Source organism: Boleophthalmus pectinirostris, unplaced genomic scaffold, assembly GCF_026225935.1.
Source record: "Boleophthalmus pectinirostris isolate CB_2022bp ecotype Guang Dong unplaced genomic scaffold, ASM2622593v1 HiC_scaffold_4, whole genome shotgun sequence".
Lineage (NCBI taxonomy): Eukaryota > Metazoa > Chordata > Actinopteri > Gobiiformes > Gobiidae > Boleophthalmus > Boleophthalmus pectinirostris.
The window spans coordinates 7,771,983-7,795,651 of NW_026571353.1; the positions used below are offsets into that span (position 1 = coordinate 7,771,983).

General features: G+C 37.1%; 1 protein-coding gene across 2 annotated transcripts; it reads left to right on the forward strand.

Annotated features, from left to right (window-relative positions):
• The first annotated feature begins 245 nt into the window (after positions 1–245).
• Positions 246–23,308, forward strand: LOC110161051 (mothers against decapentaplegic homolog 2). Of its 2 annotated transcripts, none has more exons than XM_020925759.2 (11): positions 246–391; positions 3,057–3,437; positions 8,527–8,616; positions 8,838–9,031; positions 9,181–9,318; positions 9,487–9,561; positions 10,174–10,227; positions 11,422–11,634; positions 12,610–12,747; positions 13,701–13,845; positions 15,085–23,308. In XM_020925759.2, the coding sequence occupies exons 2-11, from the start codon at positions 3,202–3,204 to the stop codon at positions 15,206–15,208; spliced, it is 1,407 nt and encodes a 468-aa protein (XP_020781418.1). In that variant the 5' UTR covers positions 246–391; positions 3,057–3,201; the 3' UTR covers positions 15,209–23,308. The 2 variants fall into 2 exon arrangements, with proteins under 2 accessions (XP_020781418.1, XP_020781419.1); XM_020925760.2 differs by having other exon boundaries at positions 9,487–9,549.
• The last annotated feature ends 361 nt before the right edge of the window (positions 23,309–23,669 follow it).

Here is a 23,669-nt window from a genome sequence, read left to right on the forward strand (position 1 = left end):
GAAAAAAATGAAAAAAAGGGAACATTTGAAAGGCCAAAATTTTAGGTTAATAATAACAATTTGGAAATAATATTACATTTAGATGAGAGAAGATTATTTAACAATTGGCACAACATTGCTGGAAAATTGTAAAATATTAATTTGATAGGTTTTGTCAGAAAATAATTAATACTTTGAAATGTGGGCGGAGTCAAGAGTTTCTACGTAGGCAGCACGTTTGTTGTTTTGTTCCGGTCTACCAAACCTACAGCTAACTAGCTCCTGTAGCAACTTGAGAAGAGCCTTGTCAAAATTATCCGTGATTCAAAACAATCTACTCACTTTTATGGGAATCACAGAACGGGCTGCATCGTGCCTATGAAAAGGTGGAGTTTATGAGCACGTAAATACGGTAAATATCGAAACGCACTCCTCTTTTCCACGACTTTTGATCATGTTGTTTTGCATGTTAGCCTCGTTAGCCAGCGGGAGCCTGCTTAGAAGTCCGAGATGCTAACTCGTTTCTGCACCTAAAACTCACAATCGCATTCAAATAACCCGCTCCTGCTTACACTTTCACAACGATTTAACATATATTTTCTGTTCATCTATGTACTGGTGTGAATAGACAAGCTGCCAATGCGTGGTGAAGGAGCCCGATCTGTCAAATGCGCGCTGGAGGTTTTTCGTGGATCACAACAAAAGGATTTTGATAACAAGCTGGAGCTAACTCGGGACTCGCAAAAACCCAGGCATTTCGTTCGCGGTGGGCGTGCTAATCACGGCCACTGGTAAACATTCGTGATTTGTTTTGTGATATTTATATCGCTTCTAAATTCAAGACAGTAATTATGTTTTTTTTCTTTTTCTTTCAATTTATACAGAAGACTCTGATGGCCTTCTAGTGTCAAAGTTTCTCAGTCAATTCAAAAAAAGAAAAAAATTGAAATAAAAATCAGCTGGATGGTCTATTCAGCAGCAATTTTTTCTCCTTATATTGTTTAAAAATCTATTGCTCATAAATAAATCGCAGATAATATTTCCCCCAAATGACATTTCTAACATTTGTTGTAAAGACATTAAAAGTATATGTTTTTGTAAGTAACATTCAGTGACCACATTGTCTAACCCTTTGATAAAACATAAACATTGTTTTGGACAATGGACAAACCACTTCAGTTGGGGTTATGTTTTATTTAGGACTTTGAATTTCTTCAGTTGTCTGTATTGCATCCTTAATATCTTGGTGGTTTTCAGATTATAGATTATAGTCTCAGATGAAGGGTAAGGGCCAAATTTCCCCGTTGTTTACATTGTACTTAACCATGAAATATCCAAAAGGTAAATTCACAAATGTTGAACCTGGTATTTTCAGTTACTGATTAAACCCCAGAACCCACTGTTTGTATAGCCTAATAATACAAATAATTGCCATCATAATCATATACAACAAACGCCTTTTAGTTTCATTAATACGTTATTCAGCAAGGTGTGGTAGAACTTTGATTTTTTATTATTATACTCTATTAACAATAGAACATAGTCTTAGACAGTGACATTAAATTATAGCTTTTGTCCTGAGGTGAATTAATTTGCCATTAAAAATAGCCTTGCACTTCCGTAATAACTTAATCTAATGCTCGTGACAATCTACTTGATCATGTTTAGAGTTTTCTAAAGTTACGTAATGATCAACAACTGAGCGAATGACATAGGACGTTAAGCCCCGCCCCCGAGCGAAATGCCTGGAATTTCGAGCCCAAGCTAACGCCATTTTAGCTGGACTAGCCGCTTGATGACCCCTCCTTGTATCGCTTCCACTGCTCTTAAAATGACCAAAACTATACCTCCGATTGTACACAGTCTTGTTATTTATCTTCTTTTGTGGCCGTCTGTAGTTGCAACAGACCAGCACCGGTAAAATAGTAGGATTGAGGGTAAAAAGCCCCACTGTTGTAGCTAGCACCCGGCCTGTTGGTGGTAATCAGAGCTAGAATCAGAAAGACTATCTACTATTTCTTGAACCCTAGGGGGATAGCATTTATAGTTACAAATAAGTAAGCCGTGCACTGGCCAGGATAAAATAATTTGGCAATGCAAAAATATAATGGATATCAAATATTCTCCATGTTGCTTTTGCACTACGGTGTCATGTAAAAACATGTAAATGTATAAATAAAAACTACATGTAAGTAAGTTAAAATTGGTCTGCAGGAGTAACAAAAAGATGGAAAAAGAAGTGTTCAAATGTCCATTTGTCACTGAAGTGCTGCAGGCCTGTGTCACAACATAATAACAGGGTCCTGACATGTTTGACAGCTCCCACTTGTTGGAGTAATTCATTATGGTCAGACTTACCTCAGACATTTGTCTTTGTAAGTGAATATGCTGCAACTTGTGAGGCTTCTAAGTAAAAGCAGTGATTGGCCAATCAAGATTTTCAAACTCAAAAAAGGCAACAGGTTGGTAGATATGTGAAACTATATACTCATTTGAGCAAGTCTTAAAAACAGGAAAAACACATTAAATGGGACAAAATAAGACTTCGTGATTTGTTTTGGTCTTAGGCTTGATCTATATTCATTTATCATGATTTCTGAGTGCCTAGTTGCTGTCCTTAAACTCAATGGATCACTTGAATTTCCCCATTGTGAGACAAATAAAAGTTCTATCATATCACACTCTAGTTCTGATATGAAAGCCCACAGGTTAGTAAGCATAGTAAAAAAGAGATTACTTTGTTAGCCTTTCTGTTAGTATCAAATTGAGTTTGAAATGTAATTATGAATTGAAGTTGTAATTAAGTTGAAAATATTGTTTTGGAAACATTATTTCAATTTTATTGCATTAATTTTACTCAAAATTAAATCAGGCCTTGACTAATTTTGAGATTAGCTTCCTGCTTTTTGATAACCAAACCACTAACTGCTACTGTTACTACTACTATTACTATTAATACTACTACTACTACTACTACTACTACCACTACTACCACTACTACTACTACTACTACTATGCAGTGTCCACTATAGTTGCTTTAAACTTTTAACTAAATCTGTTCATCACTCTTCCTTCAGGTATACAGTGAGTCCCTCCTAACCCTGGCTTCCACACTGTGACCCTCTGAGACGTAGACGGGCCCCTCAAAGCAAGGGCCCAGAGCTTTTTTTTAAGCATCACTCCTCCTTCACCTGAGCAAGCTTGGACATCATTTGAGAAGACATGTCCTCCATCTTGCCGTTCACCCCTCCAGTCGTGAAGAGGCTGCTGGGGTGGAAGAAGATGTCCAGCGGCCCGGGCGGAGCTGGTGGAGGGGAGCAGAATGGTCAGGAGGACAAATGGTGTGAGAAGGCCGTCAAGATCCTGGTGAAGAAGCTGAAGAAGACGGGACAGCTGGACGAACTGGAGAAGGCCATTGCCACGCAGAACTGCAACACCAAATGTGTCACCATTCCCAGGTAAATTTAGATGTTTAGTGCAAATAGGTGTTAGAAAGCTCCCAATAGTTGCTCCTTTTCTTGGAGTTTCAGTAAAACCTAAAATGTTAAAGGTGCATTATGTAACTTTTCTGGTGGGGTGTCTGTTAAATGCTTGTCTCCATAGAGATGTTGCTGCTTTGTCTGGAATGTTTCACAGTATGGTATTAAACATTTCTATCTTCATGGAGCCCAAACTAGACTAAGTTACAGGTCAAATCTGTGGAGAGGCAACCCCACTCTCTGTCAGAATGCCTGTATTTCAAGGTATTTTTGAGCTGTAAAACCACCTGTAATTGAATAAATGTAAGGTAGTGCTGTTTAATGTTGTACTGTGGAACATTCGAGGCAGAGCAATTACATATTCATAGAAACAAACAGGTGACAGACCCTCAACCAAAAAAGTTACACTGTGCACCTTTACATAGGCAGTAGGACATCTAATTAATTACTTCTTTTCCCAAATTCTGTTTTTGTTCAGTTGGTCTGTATGAGTTAGTACTGTATATTGTGAATTCAGGCTAAGGAAAGAAAATGCAGTAATCTAACCATGCACTCACTAAGCTAATCCTCCTCCTACTTTTCTGGTTGGAGGTACACCACAAACTTGTTTCCATGGAGATGTCATTGCTCTGCCTGGGATGTTCCACAGTATATTAAACAGCTCCACTTTACAATTCTTCAATCACAGGTTTTATAGCTCAAAAATATCTACAAAAACAGGCATTTTGACTGTGAGTGTGGTTACCTCGTCACAGACAGTGACGTTGTCATGAAAATAGAACGTTTTAATACCATACTGTGAAACTTTCCAGATAAAGCAATAACAACTCCATGGAGAAAAGCATTTGACAGACCCTCCACCAGAAAAGTTACATAATGACCCTTTAAGTGCGGTATATAAAATATCACATTACTGCAGTAATCAACCAACCATAACCAAAGAAGCAAAGATCTTTAAACCATATCACAAATGTTATAAGTAAATGGCAGAATGATTGTTCCATTATGAATTTATTGAATGAAAAGTGGACAGACCTACTTGCTATGTAGGTTTCGAACTTGCCTATAGATATGGAGAAGTATCCCTAAGTGGTGCAGAAAATACTGAAACTTACCATAATCAAGTGCCACAAATTTAACCAACCATATCCAAAGTGGCAAATATTTTTAAACCATATCACGAATGCCACAATTAAACAGCAGAATGATTGTGGGCAGACCTCCCTGCTAAATACTCCTGACCTTGAACTTACCTGTAGATATGGAGAAGTATCCCCAAGTGGTGCGCTGTGGTCGTCCCTGATTGCCACCTGTAGATAAGAACAAACATGGATTAGATGTAGTGGACAGTTCCCCATGTAAACAATACACTGTACCACAAATGTGCCACAAACTTGGAGGACTTAAGTATTTAACAAAAGGTGCAGAGTGTAGACTGCTATTTTCTGTAGTTCTGAATCAGCATAATGGTAAATAGTAATTGCACACTAGGGCTATGAGTAATAAATAGGGGTGTGCATTGCCTTGAGTTTGATGATACGATACATATTAGGGATGGAACAAAATCTCGTGAGACAAAATTCCCACGGGATTGTGCACACATGCTGAAAATGATCTTGTGAGATTTTTTTCCCCATGTTTTTACGTTTGGATTGGATACAAAATGGAGTTATGTACTGGTGAGTTACATTTTATGAGAAGCTGTAGTCCTAAAAAGCACTCTTACGATGAGAGTGGCAATATTAAATAAAGTACATCAAAAATTGGGAGCTGGATTGTACAATTTATTTATTCTAAAGAATGTCACAATCTTGTCGTTTCTCATCTCATGGAAATTGAATCTTGTCCCACAATTCGATATATCCCGATACTAAAACAATGGATGATATGTTGCGATTTCTCTAAAATTATTTTTTAATTTTTTTTTTTTTATTTATGCATTTATTTTGGGCAAGTAAAGATTTACATTTATATACAATGGAACATATAACATAAGTGAAATCATAATAGAAATGAAAGTAACAACAAAAAAATTAACTATTATATTAAACTTTCTTCTTATTTGTTCTTATTCCTTTTGTTTGCCTTTGTTTGTCTTTTCATGTAAAGCGTCTTTGAATATCTTGAAAAATGATATACAAGTGTTATGTATTATTAACCACAAAATTATATGAAATATAATTATTGCATTTTTTAAATTGTGAGAACAGTGAATTTAAAGGTGCACTAGGTGACTTTTTGGTTTGGGGTCCGTCAGCTGCTTGTTTCTATAGATATGTTATTGCTCTGCCTGGAATGTTCCACAGTATGACATTAAACAGCTCTATCTTACATTTATTCAATTACACGTGGTTTTATAGCTCAAAAATACCCAGAAAAACAGGCATTCTGACTGTGAATGGGGTTGCCTTTCCACAGATCTGACCTGTAACTTGGTCTGGTTTGGTCTTCATGATGATATAAAGTTTTGATACTACACTGCAAAATATTCCAGATAAAGGAATAACATCTCCGTGGAGAAAAGAATTTGACAGACTGTCCACCAGAAAAGTTACACAATGCTGTTACAGGTTTGTGCCAGTGTTGTGTAGAACCTTTTCAGCTGTTGACCTTTCCTTTTCCATGCATCAGGAGAAATCATACAAATAATGGCATGCTACAGGAAGTCTAGTAGTAGTAGATGCAAACCATGCTGCGCTAAATTGAAGCAGATGGCTAATTTGCTCAAAACAACATGTACACAACCCATGGCACTTACGTGGACCTCATGCTACCTTTGTTAACTTCCAACATGGTAGATTTTCAGGAATTCAGTTCATTACATCAACATACAATGATTTCAGTTTGGTCTGGAATTTCTCGGGATGTTTTGCGTTTATGAAAATGACCATATCAGATTGCATACTGAAATTGTGCCATTACAGTGAACACCCTAGGCAGTTTTATCTTAAGTAGTCTACCTGCCTTATGTATTTTATTACACCAGAACGTGGTCGAAATAATTATTAAGGATGGGACAAAATCTCATGAGACAAAATTGCCACAAGATTGTACACACATTAGAAAATTTCCCATTTGGATTGGACAAAAAAGGGGTAAGTGCTGGTGAGCTGCATCTTTTGAGAAGCTGTTGTTCAAAAAATCACTGCTATAATGACAACGAAAATATTCAACAAAGTAAATACAAATTCAACTGCGAACTTGGGGAATTAAATCGGACTATTTATATGTCAAAAATATGTAAAAAACTCATCTTGTCTCGTTCTCGTGGACCTAATGTCATGTCTTGTCTTGCCTTGTGGAAATTGTGTCTCGTCCCATCCCTAATAATTACATTTACGATTTCACTACAAATCTTGCTTAGTTTTTTCCCCGTAGTTTTTTGATTTTGGCAAAGTTTAGCTGCAGATGTGACGTACGTAGAGAGGTAATTCCATAACTGTTATCTGGCAGCCATAATGTTACCAAATTACACAATAATGATGATTAGACAAATAAAAAGAAATTGCAACATCTTTTTGGTAAATGAAGGTTTTAACTACCAGAAAAATGTCTTAATGATGCACTGTGTAAATTTTCTGATGAGGTGTCTGCCATCTGCTTTTTCCATGGAGATGTTGTTTTGTCTGGAATATCACGGTATGGCATTAAGCATTTCCATCTTGCATTTACTCGATAACACGGGTTTTTATTGACTTAACTTGAGTTCTTACTGTGAGTGGGTTCGCCTCTCCACAGATATGACATGTAACTTGGCCCTACAGCAGATAAATAAGTGTAATTCCGTGCTATGGGTCATTCCAGGCAACATCGGCATGGAGAAAAACTGGCGATGTACCCTCCACCAGAAAAGTTACACAGTGCACCTTTTTAAATATTCTAAAATTCCTTAAATAGTGTAAATTGTTTCTGCACTTTTCACTATAACAACACTATTTGCCTTAAAAAATATACAGCCAACCCATCTTAATTTGCTGTATTAGTTTCAGGGGTTGTAAAAGATGTCCTCCTTATCACATTTCATCCTGGACTAAATTAACTCACTGTTGAAAGGGAACATTGTGTTTGAGAATACTTGCATGTCTGTAGACCTGTTTATTGCCTCAGAAGTGGCTCTCAGAATGATTATAGTCTGAAAAAGTGATTGAGACAGGTTTAATTATTGCTTAATACATAATTATTGCTCTCAAATTCAGGATTAATTGTAAGATCACTGCGGGTTCCTCCCAAGTGATTACACGCCAGGGCAGGTACACCATTTTGTCACTTATATAGATTTAAAATGTCTGCCATAACTCTCATGTTTTCTTAATAATCAAATCCAAATTGTATCCAAATTATACTCTTAAAGGTGCACTGTGTGACTTTTTTTGGTTTGGATGGTTCGTCACCTAATTGTTTCCATGGATATGTCATTACTCTTCCTGGAATATTCCACAGTATGACATGAAACAGCTCAACCTTAACTTATTTATTCAATTATGGGTGGTTTTATAGCTCAAAAATACTGTGAGCAGGGTTGCCTCTCCACAGATCTGACATGTAACTTGGTCTGGTTTGGTCTCCATGATGATAGAAAGGTTTAATACCATACTGTGAAACATTCCAGACAAAGCAATAACATTTCTATGGAGACAAGCATTTGACAGACCCTCCACCAGAAAATTTACAAAATGCACCTTTAAGAATTCGACAGATCTTAGCGATCCACAAACAGACATCTAATAATTTGAAGTCTTTGGTGCTTTGAGATGTGACAAGAGCTAGCGTAAACACAGAACTAGTTCTGGTTTATCTTTAGCTTTGCCTGCATTTGTTTCACTTTATTGAACAATAAGTATATAGATTGACAGACTGACAGATTTGGGGAAAATATCACAGTCTAAACACATTCAGAAGAACTGACAGAGACTAACTGATACATGAACTGACAAATTGTAAGAATCACATTTTAGAACATGTTTGTACAGATCTAAACTAGTCTTTATGCGGAGTAAGTTTGTGAAGGAAATTGTGTGTTGTTTTTTCATATTCAGTTCTGACCCTGCTGTTGTTTCTCTGTTCACAGTAATTGCTCTGAAATATGGGGCCTGAGCACACCAAATACGATAGAGCAGTGGGACACGTCAGGCTTGTACAGCTACCCTGACCAAACCAGGTGAGTACTGATATGTGCTGTTTCTTACTACTGTTACTACTGCTATTTACCAAGGTCCACCAGTTGGGGACCCCTTGTATAGGGGTGACATTCAAGTTGCCAATTTGACTCTATTTGGTATATATAGTGAAAGAGTGCACTGGTGAGCTGTATGTTATGTTGACTACAATTAATTCCCTTTTTAAGTAACTAATATAATGTTGTGATTGTGATTGAACCAGATCCCTAGATGGACTTCTCCAGGTGTCCCACAGAAAGACCCCTCCTCATGTGATCTACTGCCGTCTGTGGAGGTGGCCTGACCTGCACAGTCACCACGAGCTCAGGGCCATCGAGGCCTGTGAGTACTCCTTCCACCTGAAGAAAGATGAGGTTTGCATCAACCCTTACCACTACCAGAGGGTGGAGACCCCAGGTGAGACCAAGCATCACTGCTGCTAATGTCTTGGGTCAAAGCATTTGACTCCACTATCATATACCACATATTGGAATTAACTTAAGTTGCCACTCTAATTTTTTATGTATCCGCTTACAATTCCTAACTCCTGTTCCTGTACTTTCCAGTGCTGCCTGCTGTTCTAGTGCCCAGGCACCAGGCAGAGATCCTGACTGAGCGCCCCCCTCTGGACGACTACACTCACTCCATCCCTGAGAACACAAATTTCCCCGCAGGAATTGAACCCCCGAGCAACTACATACCAGGTCAGTGAAACATGCAGCTAAACCAGACTGCAGACAAGAGATTTGATGACATTGTGGTAGGAAAGAAAAAAGTGTCTGATATTGTTACATCCTGGGAATTTCAGATGTTTTTATTTTTAGTGGGTGATTTATTTATTTTTTTTATGTGTGGTTTTTTTGTTTGTCCAGAAACGCCTCCCCCCGGATACATCAGTGAGGATGGAGAGGCCAGTGATCAGCAGATGAATCAAAGTATGGACACAGGTATTCTAGACTAGCTCCTGCTTCCTTCCTCCTGCGTCCTATCTCCTTGTTCCCTTGTTCCTTAGCTTAGTGTCCTTATAACAGACTGACAATCACTCCTTTTGTGTACTTGAAAACCGCATTGTCTTCAATTCTGCCTTTTTTTTTCAAACCTAATCTCCTCATTTTTGTTATGGTCTACTAACCCACAACTAACAAACCCAAACTATAACATGGAGTACTTTTTTTATGTTTACTAATTAAAGGTCCTATATTATGCGATATAGACTCCTGTGAGCTTTGAGCTGTGAGAAGTTAGAATGGTGTTACCTCATCAAAAATGAACCCAAAATGTGTTTTGTTTCATTCACAGATGTTTCAGTAATCCTGCATTATTAGTCTGTGTCCATCTCAAATGCTCAAAATCCTCAAAGTGGAGTGAGTGTTTTCAGTTTAAGAGAAGAATTCAGACTAAATATGCAGGGTTTGTGTGTTAAACATGTGTGAATGAAACAAAACACAACTCCAGGTATGTTTTTGATGAGGAATCCGTAATATGGGCCTTTAACTAGCACGATAAGATTTGATCATGTGACTGATAATTCTGAATAAATATTGTTTTGTTCCTCTCAGGTTCTCCAGCAGAACTGTCCCCAAGCACTCTTTCTCCTGTCAATCATAGCATGGGTAAGAACACACACGAAAACCTTTGTTGGGTGAGTTATGGTGTAAAGATAGCCTGTATATTGGTGTTAATATTGGTATCAGTAATGTGCATGTTTTCTGTAGTACTTCAAGTCTTTTTTTAAACAGACTCCTGAGATGAAATGGAAATGGAAGTGCAATGAAGTTAAAGGGGTGGCTGAACAACAAAAGGATCAGGGTCATCATAAAATTGTATTGCATCTCAGATAAATACCAGACCATTTCTAAATATTATGTTTTTTTATTTGTTATTTTGAAGAGGAACTAGTTACTGTTACTGTCACGAGATTTGAGTTTCTGAACACACAGAAATCCATCTTGTACAGATCCACTCATCCGTTCAGATCCACAACTTTTTTTAAATAGCTGCTATCAAGGTGGCATGGGTAACAGTGATAGGTATGATGCTAAACATTCAAGCAGAAACTTTTTTTTTATTTTTGTAATTGCCGAGATTTTCCAAAACTCCACTAAAAATCATTCCGGTTTTCTGACAAATTGGGTGCCATTCAGATATTACAGAGCATTTTACTAATGCTATAATATCAATTTGGCTTTTGTTGGGTTAAATTATTACACAAAAACATGCATAAAGATGTCATCCATGCATGTTTGAGTAATCTATCGATCTCTCTCAAGCCCTATTCAAACACTCATTCTGGTTAACAATACGGTCCTATCCATTTTCCGTAAATATTCACAAGTATGATACAAAATACAAAAAGCTTCCATCGGCAGAATACATGCTGATTGTGTTGTGATAGCGCTCTGAAGGGAGAGTGACGCGAGAAGTAAAGGGAGGGGGTGATTCGTAGCGTCAAAAACGAAACCATAATATGTGAGCTATCTTTACAAAAGAAAAAGCCAGAGAGCTACTTATTTTAGCAGTCACAAGAAATTGAGATTAATGGCAAGCCTTAGATGGGGTACAGTTTGATGCCTATAAAACATAATCCATTAACCATTCATTAGTGCACAACATTAGGCATCAAAATTATACACTGACAGTGGTAAGAGGCATTTAATTCATCAGATGTATTCAGAGTTATTCAGCACAATATGTTTAATTCAGAAAACCCTTGGCGAGCTACTTGGAAGGAGCTGGAGAGGCTGTCAGTTTTAGAAAGGCTTGATCTGAAAATAATGTCGCCAAATGATCCTGTTTTTGTTCTCCAGACCTCCAGCCGGTGACCTACTCGGAGCCGGCTTTCTGGTGTTCGATAGCATACTACGAGCTGAACCAGCGCGTGGGGGAGACGTTCCACGCCTCGCAGCCCTCGCTCACCGTGGACGGCTTCACGGACCCCTCCAACTCTGAGCGCTTCTGTCTGGGCCTTCTCTCCAATGTCAACAGGAACGCCACGGTGGAGATGACCAGGAGACACATAGGTCAGCCACCTCCTCCACCTGTCATTACCTCCACCTTTTATAAGTCTGGCCATAAATTAGAGGATTGTAAATTTTAAACTTTTTTTGAATTTGTTTTTATACTCTTTCTCTGTAAGGGTTTTGCTTTTGGTACAGCCGTAGTTGTAGTATGGTTTTCTGTATACTTTTTATACTTTTACAATTCGTATATTGCAGCTGATGTCATTAACATTCTCTGGGTGTGTGATGCTAACTGAAAGCACTGCTCTGTCTGAAGCTCTGTTACTCAAGTTAGACTGTAATCTGATCTTTGTTTTATCACAATTTGACTGAACTGGAGTTTTGTTTTGTGCAGTTTTTAGTTTCTCACTCTTCCCCTTTTTGCTCAAAATCAAACTTCTAAGCATAACTTTTGAGCCTAGGCTCCTGAAAATGTGTTGTCTTAAATCCATTTTGTATTTTTTTGTGCATTCTGTCACTATGGTAACTGCTAAACATTCTGCCATAGACATACATGCAGGACTCTCCAGCGTGATGTCACTGCAAAGTTTCAATAGGTTGACAGTCTTCATAGTAAAAAAAAAAGCTAATGGGGGAGTGCAAACGTGATTGAACAAAATTTATAGTTTTGGGCTTAACATCTTGGTATTAATTAGTTGCTTAAAATCTTGGACTTGTAGCTGCATCATGGAACTGCTTTGCCTAGAATGTTCCACAGTATGGCATTAAATTTGTCTATCTCAGTGGGGTATGTTTATTGCCAAAAATACTTGGATCAACTTATTGTGAACAAGATCACCTATCCACTAATTTGATCTTGGACTAGTTGTTTAAGTTTAATGCCATACTGTGAAACATTCCAGGCAGAGCAACAACATCTCCATAGAGACAAGAGGAAGTTGAAAGGCTAGACTTTTTAAAAATTAAAACAATTACATTACTATTAGTCAGATGTTCCTTTTATCTCTTACCTTTTTGTGTCACTCGTTTTGACAGGAAGAGGTGTTAGGCTTTACTACATTGGAGGAGAGGTGTTTGCAGAGTGCCTGAGTGATAGCGCCATCTTTGTCCAAAGTCCAAACTGCAACCAGCGGTACGGTTGGCATCCAGCAACAGTGTGTAAAATACCTCCAGGTAACAAATTTCAAACAATGTCACATTCTAGTGAAGCTGTTTTGTTTTTCTCTACAATTTATTATTACTGTTAACTGTAATTTATCCTCGCTGATAATTCTACCTATAACACATTTTTGGATTGTTAGTTTTAGAAATGCATATTTATAAGGTCAGTGCACAGAAATCTTCTGCTAATTTTTTTGTATGGTAGAAATGTAACAATACAACTTCTTCTGTATATGTGGGTTTTTTCACAGATCTAAATCGTACTCTATTTTGATACTAAGGGGAAGACTCAACACCCTAAACCAGTTTTAATATCACAATCATAAGAAAAATGTGTACTTTTTTAACACATGGTCTCATAATTGTATTTTTGAAATGTTTTATATATATATTTATAACATACTTGTTTGTACTCGATTATTCTTGCACAGCCTTTGAGGTTTCTTAAGTATATTTAAAGATAAAGACTATTTTCTAGTACTGTCAGTTCCATTACAAATTTCCAGGCCTTTGCATGCAACTTTGCATGCCACTTTGCATGCCACTTGTACATTTTAGTTCATGCTTTTTGCCCTTTAGCAATGGTTTTCTTGTGGCATTGTGTTTGTGAGTAGGAAATGTTATGGGAATGAGTTGGCAGAGTCTCACATTGTGCTTAGCCCTTGTTATCTTGGCCTAGACTGGAAAGGACAATACTATCACAATCTCATTCATGTCTCCAGGTTCTGGGTCCTGCACTGATGTAAATAAACTTCTCCAGCATTAAAACTCCAGCCCCATGCCTCCTTTTCAAACTCTCAGGCTACTTCAATTTATTATATACACTTATATTTTTTACAAGCCCAATAGAGATGACTGAGGGCATAGGATATTCTGTATCTGTGTCTGTTGTTTGGGGGGGAAATTGGGCTTTGGGGGGGAAAAAAATCACGCAACATTTGCTAACATCTGTTTTAACTCCTCAGGCTGTAATCTGAAAATCTTCAACAACCAGGAGTTTGCAGCTCTTCTGGCTCAGTCGGTGAATCAGGGCTTCGAGGCGGTGTACCAGCTGACCAGGATGTGCACCATTCGCATGAGTTTTGTCAAAGGCTGGGGAGCAGAGTACAGGTGAGGCCATGCAAATCAATGCCTGACAACTACAACAAAACAACTTGATTTATTTGCTGCCAGGTGGTGTTGTAGTCACGCACAAACTGAATTTGATTGATGTTACAGTCAAATATTAGTTGTTCAAGTAGATCTTTGCTGTTAATAAATCCTTCTGTGGCTGTAGTGAGGCAAATATTTACCTCAAAACTTTTCACATTTAGAGAAATTAGAAATATTTTAGCCCACTATCAATTAATTCTCTCATTTTTTATTTTTATTTTCACAATTCATCACACACATATCATTTGGGATTTTTTAAATGAATATTCATAAAGTACTAAAAAAAGATTGCTTCATGCAGTCTTCATCACAGATATTTGTTAAATACATTTACATAAGTATAACTAAATGAATATGAAAGTTGACTGAAGACTTGTAGATACAGATTATATGGGAATAGTGAAAAACAGATTGTTTATTTAGTTTTTGATTAAATAATGCCACTTCTTCATGATATATTTTTTGCATGTGTTTTGGAGTCTCTGTAGTCCTGTTAATGATAACAGTTGATGATGATGAAATGATGCTTTTAATAGCTGACATCTCATGTTTTTTTTTTTCTTTTTCACCTCTGTTATATATATTTTTTATAATATACTTTATCTACTGCTATAAAGTTAGGACATTGAAGGTATATACTTACACATATATATTTAAAAAAAGTTTATCAAAACATTTCTTCTACTTCTCAAACATACTCTTACCACTGAGTTTCAAGCTGTAAATACTGCAAAACTGTACTTTTTTGTGACTAATAAAATTCCTTAAAGCTGCATTGTGTAACTTTGGAGGGTCAGTTAAATACTTTTCCTCATGGAGATGCTGATGTTGCTTCATCTGGAATATTTCACAGTATGGCATTAAACCTTTCTACTTTCAAGCAGACCAAAGCAGACCAAGTTACAGGTCAGATCTGTGGAAAGGCACTCCCACTCACAGCAGAACACCTGTTTTTCTGGGTATTTTTGAGCTATTAAATTACCTGTCATTGAATAAAAAAGGTAGAGCTGTTTAATGTCATACTGTGGAGCATTCCAGGTAGAGCAGTGACATCTCCATAGAAACAAGCGAGTGACTGAACTCAACCAAAAAGTTACACAGTGCATCTTTAAGGCTCTTTTTTTGCGTCCTGTCCAGCTCTAATATTCTCATGTATTCTTCTCCAACTCTATTATTCTCTTGTATTCTTCTCCATAGGCGGCAGACGGTCACAAGCACTCCATGTTGGATCGAGCTTCACTTAAATGGCCCTCTGCAGTGGCTGGACAAGGTTCTGACCCAGATGGGCACCCCGTCTGGCCTCTGCACCAGTATGTCCTAAACAGCTACGGAAACACCCAAAAACGCAGCCTGATACAAAGATTTTACCAATTCTTAAAGGGACAGTACAGTATTTTGTGTTTTTTATGATACATTATTGTCCTAATCTGGACGGAGCTATTGTTTCCCACACTGAAACTGGCTTTCTTGGTTTGGAGAAGCAGTCCGGAGCAGAGATGCAAAGCCAAAACAGTGCTATTAAGCGTGTTTAAAAACTTGAGCTTTCCCAAGTCCCATTTTAAAACTTCACTGTGTAGCTTTTCTTCCTCCATTAAGATGTTATTGGTTTGCCTCTATATGCCTTTTAACTTGTCTATCACCATGGAGACAAGCATGCTGCTATCAGGCCAAATTACAAGTCAGATCTGTGTAGAAGTGGCTGTCTTTACAGTTACAATGCATGTTTGTCTAGGTATTTTTTGACAATAAACCCACCTGTACTGGAATAAATGAAATGGGTAAGTTTAATGGCATACTGAGGAACATTCCAAACAAAGCAGTAACATCTCCATGGAGATTAACAAGTGGCGGACTGTGCCCCAGAAAAGTTACATAGTGGAGCTTTACATGTAATGCCCATAGAGGATATTAACGTTTTTTAACATAGGAAGGCGTGCAAGTTTAAAATATGATGTATAGAATTTCATATAGAATCTTTTAAGGGCCCGTTTACTATAGATGAATTTTAAATTGTACTAAAAATCAAGTAAAGTTTTTATTTACCATAAAGATTATACTGGGATTACATCAATTATGAACTAAGGCTAAAACAGTTCAAATTTAAAGATTAAATTGTGAACATATGCTCTTCTTACCACTGATGCAAAAAACATTTAGTATTTTGCATTACTCCTGTCATTAAGGAAAATAACAATGGGAATGTATTAGATGGTATATCAGTTATAGGTCTGATATCGAAAATGTTGCCGATATTTGGCACCAATATTTTTTTCTGCTCTTTCCTATTATCTGTGTGCTCATGTGTTATACCCTGTTAGACCTCTGTGCACTGGATCTGTCTTTTTGAGCAGACTAAATAAGAGAAAATTTGAATTAAATACCAGATAAATGTATTATTATTTTTACAAAAGCATTCATTTATAAACTTCACTGTAAGTTAACATAAATTTGGTCTGTTACTCGCCTTATTCCGGAAGTTCCAGGGCGCCGCCATCATGATTCGGTTTGTATTATTTTGTATCTTAACAATAAATAAGTTCTGTACAGACGATAAAAGCGTTTTAAAGCCCCTCAAAGAATCAGTACAGTGTGATTTGTCGGTGCACATAAAAACTGAACAACCGACTTTATGCCATGACATGAATGGGATCCCTGATTAACCGGAAGTTCCACCACAAAAAAGCGCACCTTATTTGTGGTGGCGGAATAAGGTGGATAGATTTTAAAAGCTTAATATCAGTTTTGGTGAATATCTGTGCTCGGCCACGATAGCAAAACAAATACTGAATATTGGTATCTGCAAAAAAGAAAAAAAATCCATAGCTGACCATGCCTTGAACTAAATTGGCAGTGCTAACACTCCTATCTGCTCCTCCAAACTTTTTAAACTGTTGCAAACTAAAACGAAGCTAGCTATCTCAATGCATATCAAAAAAGCGTAAAATACTGGACTGACTCTTTTTAAACTGCGAGTCCTTTCTTTGGAAATCATGTCAACCCAAGAATCCTGTAAAATAAGACAATAGTGTGTGTGGCCTGGCTCCACATCCCTCTTTTAACAAAGTTACGAAAAATAAAAATCACTTCTTTTGCACTCAAACTCAAACGAAACAAAACAAAAGAACACATTTTAGAATTTGGCACTTTCTTACCCCTTTTATGTCATGCACCTTGTTCAAATGGCTCTCCCCCTTCTCCAAAAATCTTTTAATATTATCTCTATTTGAGGTACAGATGAAATGTATATGCGTTTTGGTAACACTTTAGTTTAGGGGCCACATATTAATTGCTAATGAAGTGGTAAATGGTATGCTAATTAGTAGGGATAGGACGAGATGAAATTGCCACAAGATGAGACCAGATATGAGATTGGGTCCATGAGAATGAGACATGACGAGATTTTAACATACCGTATTTTCTTAACTATAAGTCGCTCCGGAGTATAAGTTGCACCAGCCAAAAAATGCGCAATGAAGAGGAAAAAAACATGTAAATCGCACTTTTTGGGGAAATGTATTTTATAAAATCAGAGACCAGGAACCGACATTTCACCTTGAAAGGCAAGTTCTAGTAATAACAATAAAACAGAAAACAACAGACTGAATAGGCAGTAATATGTTAATGTAACATATTAACAGTTATTCATATAATTATAGCATAATCAACATAAAATAAGTTTACCAAACTCACGATCTCACTCCAAATCACTAAATCCATTCAGTTCGAAAAATACGGTAATGAATTCTAATATACATTTCATAATTTTGGCCTCACAGTTTTGTATTTATTTGATTTCATATTTTTGTTTCCATTCTACTTCCGCTTTCTGAAACTATAAAAGATCACGTGAACCTTTCTCATCCAATCCAAATATAAACACATGGAAAAAATCTCACGAGATAATTTTTCTCATGTGTGCACAATTTTGTGGCAATTTTGTCTCTCGAGATCTTGTTGCATGAGATCTTGTACCATCTCTAGTAATTAGCTGTTACTTAGCTGTTAGTTGGTATTTATCAAACACTTATTAATGCTTATAAAGATTTCAGTGTATGTACAGAAACATCTATTGTAATCCCCACTACTTTAATGGGAAGAAAGTAGTTATTGGTTTACTACTAAAATACGGCCTTAAGACGGAAATGCATGGAAAGTACTTTATAAATACTAACAAAGATGTAATTAAGCACTTATAATACATTTTACTATTAACTAGCGATTAATAGGGATGGGACGAGACACAAGTTCTTACAAGACGAGACATGACAAGAGATTTGGCTCCCGAAAACGAGACAAGACGAGCTTTTGAGATAATTTTTAGTAAACGAATTGTGCCATTCAGTTCACAGTTTTGACTTCACAATATTTCATTTTAGTTTTGCTGTCATTGTAGCACTGCTTTTTGGAATTGCAGCTTCTCGAGACGAGTTACTCGGCAAAGTTAATCCCCTTTTTATCCACGGTAAATGTAAAAATATGAGGAAAAAATTCTCAGGAGATCGTTTTCCTCATGTGTGCGTAGTCTTGTGGCAATTTTGTCTCGAGATCGTGTCCCATCCCTAGCTATTAATATTTGGTCCCGAAACTTAAGTGTTACCTTAATTTTTAGTCCAATAATTAGGGGGAATACCAAAAATATGTGAATAGTTTCTCAGTCTTGAAGATAGCTTGTATGAGTAAAACAAGCTTAAAAACGATATGTTCTTTGCCCAACTTAACCATTGTTGTTCTAGCTTTTGAGTTTTAGTTAATTTTTAGATAATCTTTGCCCCATATTTTGTGTGTGAGGGAGTTAGCTTGATGACGATTGCCTTTGGTGGCCTTTTGAAAGAATTACCACAATGATGTTTATATGAAATTAGGTTGTGGAAAGGACTCTGTTTGTTTCTTTTTTTATTTTTATTTTTTCCTTTTTTTTGTTTTGATTTCGCCATTACGGCTTTTTTAAGAAACTTGTCGAAGTGTGTCGTTATAGGACATACAGCTTAAATGGACAAATAGGAATGTTAGTTTAAGAAATCAAAAATCTTAAATTGAAATAAGACAAACTGAGCCTGGCTGCAGTTTAGTACTCTGTCATTATATGGCACTAGTCACGACCTTCTAGTTTAGTTGATTTGCATCCCGGACGGAGAAAGCCTGGTTTGAAAACTTAAAGTGCATTTGACAGATTCAGATATATTTCAAATTATGACTTGGTTTGGTAGGATAGTTCCTGTGGTAAATATTTATCATAGTTTTACATCAGTTAAGTGGCAGTTTGTGCAGAAACGTAGAAAACAAAAAGTTGGAAAATACAGAAAGTAGAGGCTTTGGTGAATGGTGAGACAATTTATGCATTTTTCTGACTGCTGATTTAAAGATGTGCTGTGTAACTTTTTGGTTTGCGGCCTGTCACCTGCTTGTTTCTATGGATACGTCACTGCTCTGCCTGGAATGTTGCACAGTATGACATTAAACGGCTTTACCTTACATTTATTCAATTACAGGTGGATTTAAAGCTCAAAAATGCCTACAAAAAGTGTTCTCACTGTGAGCGGGGTTTCCTTTCCACAGATCTGACCTGTAACTTGATTTGGTTTAGTTTCCATGGTGATGGAAAGGTTTAATACCATACTGTGAAACATTCCAGACGAAGCAATAACATCTCAATTTGACGGACCCTCCACCAGAAAAGTTACACAATGCACCTTTAGCAAAATAAGTGTTGACATTAATTTTTATTTGTCATATCATAACTATTGTTTAATTTACACCAGGTTTAGCCCTTGGTTGTTAGGTAACTTAACTTCAACTTGCGTCACATCTGCTGCTCATGTCCAACTGGAAGTGAAATTATATTAACTTCACCGAAATTACAAAACCAGAAAAACTAGGCAAATCTTAAATGTAATTATTACTATGTGAAATGTGTAATTTAACCTGTCATATGCACTTTAAATCTTGAATTAGCCTGGCTTTAGGATGCGCTGGGCAGGGACCAGAAAGATCAGCTCTTTTCTTTGACGACACTGGGGGGTGACGCATTAGAGATATTGAAGGTATCAACAAATTCATCTTGTTCTTAGCCTATATCCCCATTGTTTTGCTACTTTTTGTATTCTCATGTATTTTTATATATAAATATACTTAAATACTTTCTGTCGTTCACTTTTTATTATTAAAAGTAATATTTTAAAAAAAGACCACAGCTGTTCTAAAAAGTGGAGGGCAAGGACCATTCCTCGTTTCACCCGATGGGTTCAGTTCCGTTCATTTCACACGTTTTTTGTCTCTCTGTTTTTCAAAGATATCACTGCCCTGTACTGAGTGTGTGTAGCCTCCCTCTGCTTTGTTTTTCCAAAGAATTACTGTGGATTTTAAAGGAGAAGTTTGTCATCTTGTGAACCTTTCACTATAGGTTTTGCACTCAGCATTGTATTTGCTGTGAACCAAAGCTGTAAGAGTTTGAAGCTCATTTACCTCATTCAAGTACAAATAATTCAACCACTGGTAACCAACGTAAGCTAAAGGTGCTTTGTGCTTGTGGTCAGGCCCGTTGACAGAAATTTGGGGGCCCAGGGCAAGAAGCCTCAAATGGGCCTAATATAAATGAATAGGAAAAGGGTCCAGTTCTGGGCCCCTAAAAACCTTGTGGCCCGGGACAACACTCCCCTTTGTCCCCCGTTCCATTTACTACCCTGCTTGTGGTTTAAAAATCCATAAATTGTAAATTGATAGCTCCACTGTATAGACACACTCATAGCAAAACATATAAGACTCTGTACCTGATTTTTACTGTCTTCTAAAGCCAAAGGTTTTTCCTCTCTTACCATATGCATTCTGAGCTTTTTAAATTAAATTATTCACCGCAATATGTTTCTAAGCACTTTTCACAACTTTGAGACCACAGTGTAAAGTAGAGCTCGGTGGTGGACAGAATTTTCAGTCCCACTTCTGCCCGCACTCTCAAAGATTTGTAATTTTCATTCCTGCTCCCACCTTCGTCTGCAATATTTTGTCCTGCTCCAGCCTGCAAATCCCTCAAGATAGAGACGTTCGCTTTCTTAAGCTCTATCAAACATGGAGAAGCAGAAGATTGTCTTAAATGTGCGCGAGATTAGACTACATCTGCAAGTTTAGGCTGCTTAAAATGTTTTTATTAATGCTAAATAAAATATCGAGCACAAATGAGGTATGGGCAAACCATACGGAAACCATATCGGAAACGATCTGCGTCCATACACGTCGTTTCTGTGTCCAAAATCCTTTCTTATCCACACAGCTTTGAGCATATTTAAAACTGCATGGCTAATTTGCATAAACGTCATACATCTGCAGGTCATACACATAGACCGTATATATGAATATATACTTGCCTTTTAGCGTTTTGGCGGTGAATTAGCTACTTCGCGGTGCATAGAACTACATCAGCATATCAGCGTTTTCAGGTGTCCACACGGTACCAGATCGTTCCGTCTCTGGAGTCGTTTTTTTGGATTAGTGTGGACGAACACTGCATCTGCAACGAAAACGAGTCAAATACGTACTAGTGTGGACAGGGCCTTAGTTTGCGGGACTGCAGTTTATCATCCCGCCCGCACACTCCCACATTGTGCAGTCCCACTCTTGCCCATGCCACTGTTTTGCGTCGAGTCCCATGGGAGGGCTGCGGGAGTGCAGGTCTCTCATGTAAAGCTAACGGCTTAACAACTAGCATGCTATTGCGCATTTCCTGAGTATCGGATGTTAAAAAAAGCTTTCTAATTAGATTACAATTAGAATTAGAATTTTATTACCATAAAAGCTACTGGGGCAAGGCAAATTTTTGTAAAAAAAAAAAAAAAATCAGGTACACGTCCTTTTTAAACTTTCTTCTTAAAATCATAGAGAAAATAAGTATTAAAATTGTATTAGAAACATTTTAACACTTACTTTATTGGAACTTATAAAACAACAATTGAACCAGCTATGTGTCTATCCCCCTAACCATATGTATTAAATATTATTGGCCTATAAAATGTCCCAGCAATAACCAAACTGAGAGCTATTACCAGCTTTTTGTTATTTCTACTGTAGACCCATTTACAGAAATCTCCAAAAATTTAAGTTTATTGTACAAAATATAAATATGCCACAGGAAGCACATCGCACCTTAACTTTCTCAAATTTCACCCATTCAATAAAACTGGACAATTACACAAAAATACTATCGTCTCTTCAGACATGCATCAACTTCTCCTTTAAAGTGCCCAAACCAAGCAATGTACCTGAATCTCTTAAAGCTGTAGTGTGTAACTTTTCTGATGGAGGGTCCGTCAAATGCTTTTCTCCATGGAGATGTTATTGCTTTGTCTTGAATGTTTCACAGTATTAAACTTGTTTATTTTTGGAGACCAAACCAGACTAAGTTACAGGTCAGATCAGTGGAAAGGCGACCCTACTCACAGTAAGAATACCTGTTTTTCTAGGTATTCTTGAGATATAAAACCACCTGTAATTGAGTGAATATAAGGCAGAGCTGTTTAATGTAACACTGTGGAACATTCCAAGCAGAGCAATGACATATCCATAAAAGCAAACCGGTGACAGATGGACTCCCCAACCAAAAAGCTACACAGTGCACCTTTTAACTCTATCGTTATTTGATGCTTTTACGGATCTTGTACTGTAGGCTCGTTTTAAAAAGGTGGCAACGATTCCATTCATCTCTTTATATAGCGTTTATTTTGAAGAACACGTGTGACCTCTAAGAGCATTTTGGTGCTTAACTTTAGCGGGTTTATAAGGTCAACTCTTGAACTATTGGCTTTTTTTGTAACATGGGAGTAAAACCACTTTTCTTCCATGAATAATAATAACTGATAGAAATGAATGGTGAATGTGCCTGATCTGCACACAGGGACATCAAGTATTAATGTTCGTATTGTATTTGTTCTGTCTATAAAATAACAGTATGTACAACAAAGACTTATTATTCTAGCTTAAACTCTGCCATCCTTGTCATTACGTGGCTGTTTGAACATGTCCCCGCGCTCCTATTTTGATGTAAATGTTGTTTACTATAAATACTGGCACTAGCGATTGTACTTAAAGTGCAACTAGTGAGGTTGGATCTCGGGCGGGCGCTGCCACCTGTGGGCGGGGTCTAGTATTACATTGTTTCTATCTTTGGCCTACTACAACATATGAATGTGAAGTTTAAAAAAATGCATTACAAAAACTGACGTGGACCAGATGTTCATATACATAACAGTAGTACAGTATGTGTGTATTTAATAGTTATCTTTTGCAAAGCAGTCAGTACAGTAGATGTTGCAGTTGTTTTACCAGTAGGGGGCGGTATTGATAGAGCAGTTCTTTTTTTTCTGACTATAAGCTTCTCAGGCGTGTGGCATATTATGCAGACTTCATAAAACACTAATAAAGATTTTTATTCTCATGACCTTGTGTGACTCGTTTTATTTATGCATTCACATTTGTGATTAGCAATATGAAAACAACCAAAATATCTTACCACCACTGAGTGTGGAGTGACTGAATAATGAACTGTAAAGCGCTTTGGGTATCTTGAAAGGCGCTATATAAATGCTATCAATCAAAATATAATATGTCATCGTCAAAAGTCTCACAATAATATCGGAAGCCATCACAGTATATTGAATTATGAGTTTCTTTGCTTAAATGAATAGTTATGGTGATTCTAATGTCTTTCTTTGTGATTTTAATGTGTTTCTTATTCTGTAAAGCACTTTGAATTACTTTGTTTAAGAACTCTGCTATACAAATAAACTCACCTTGCT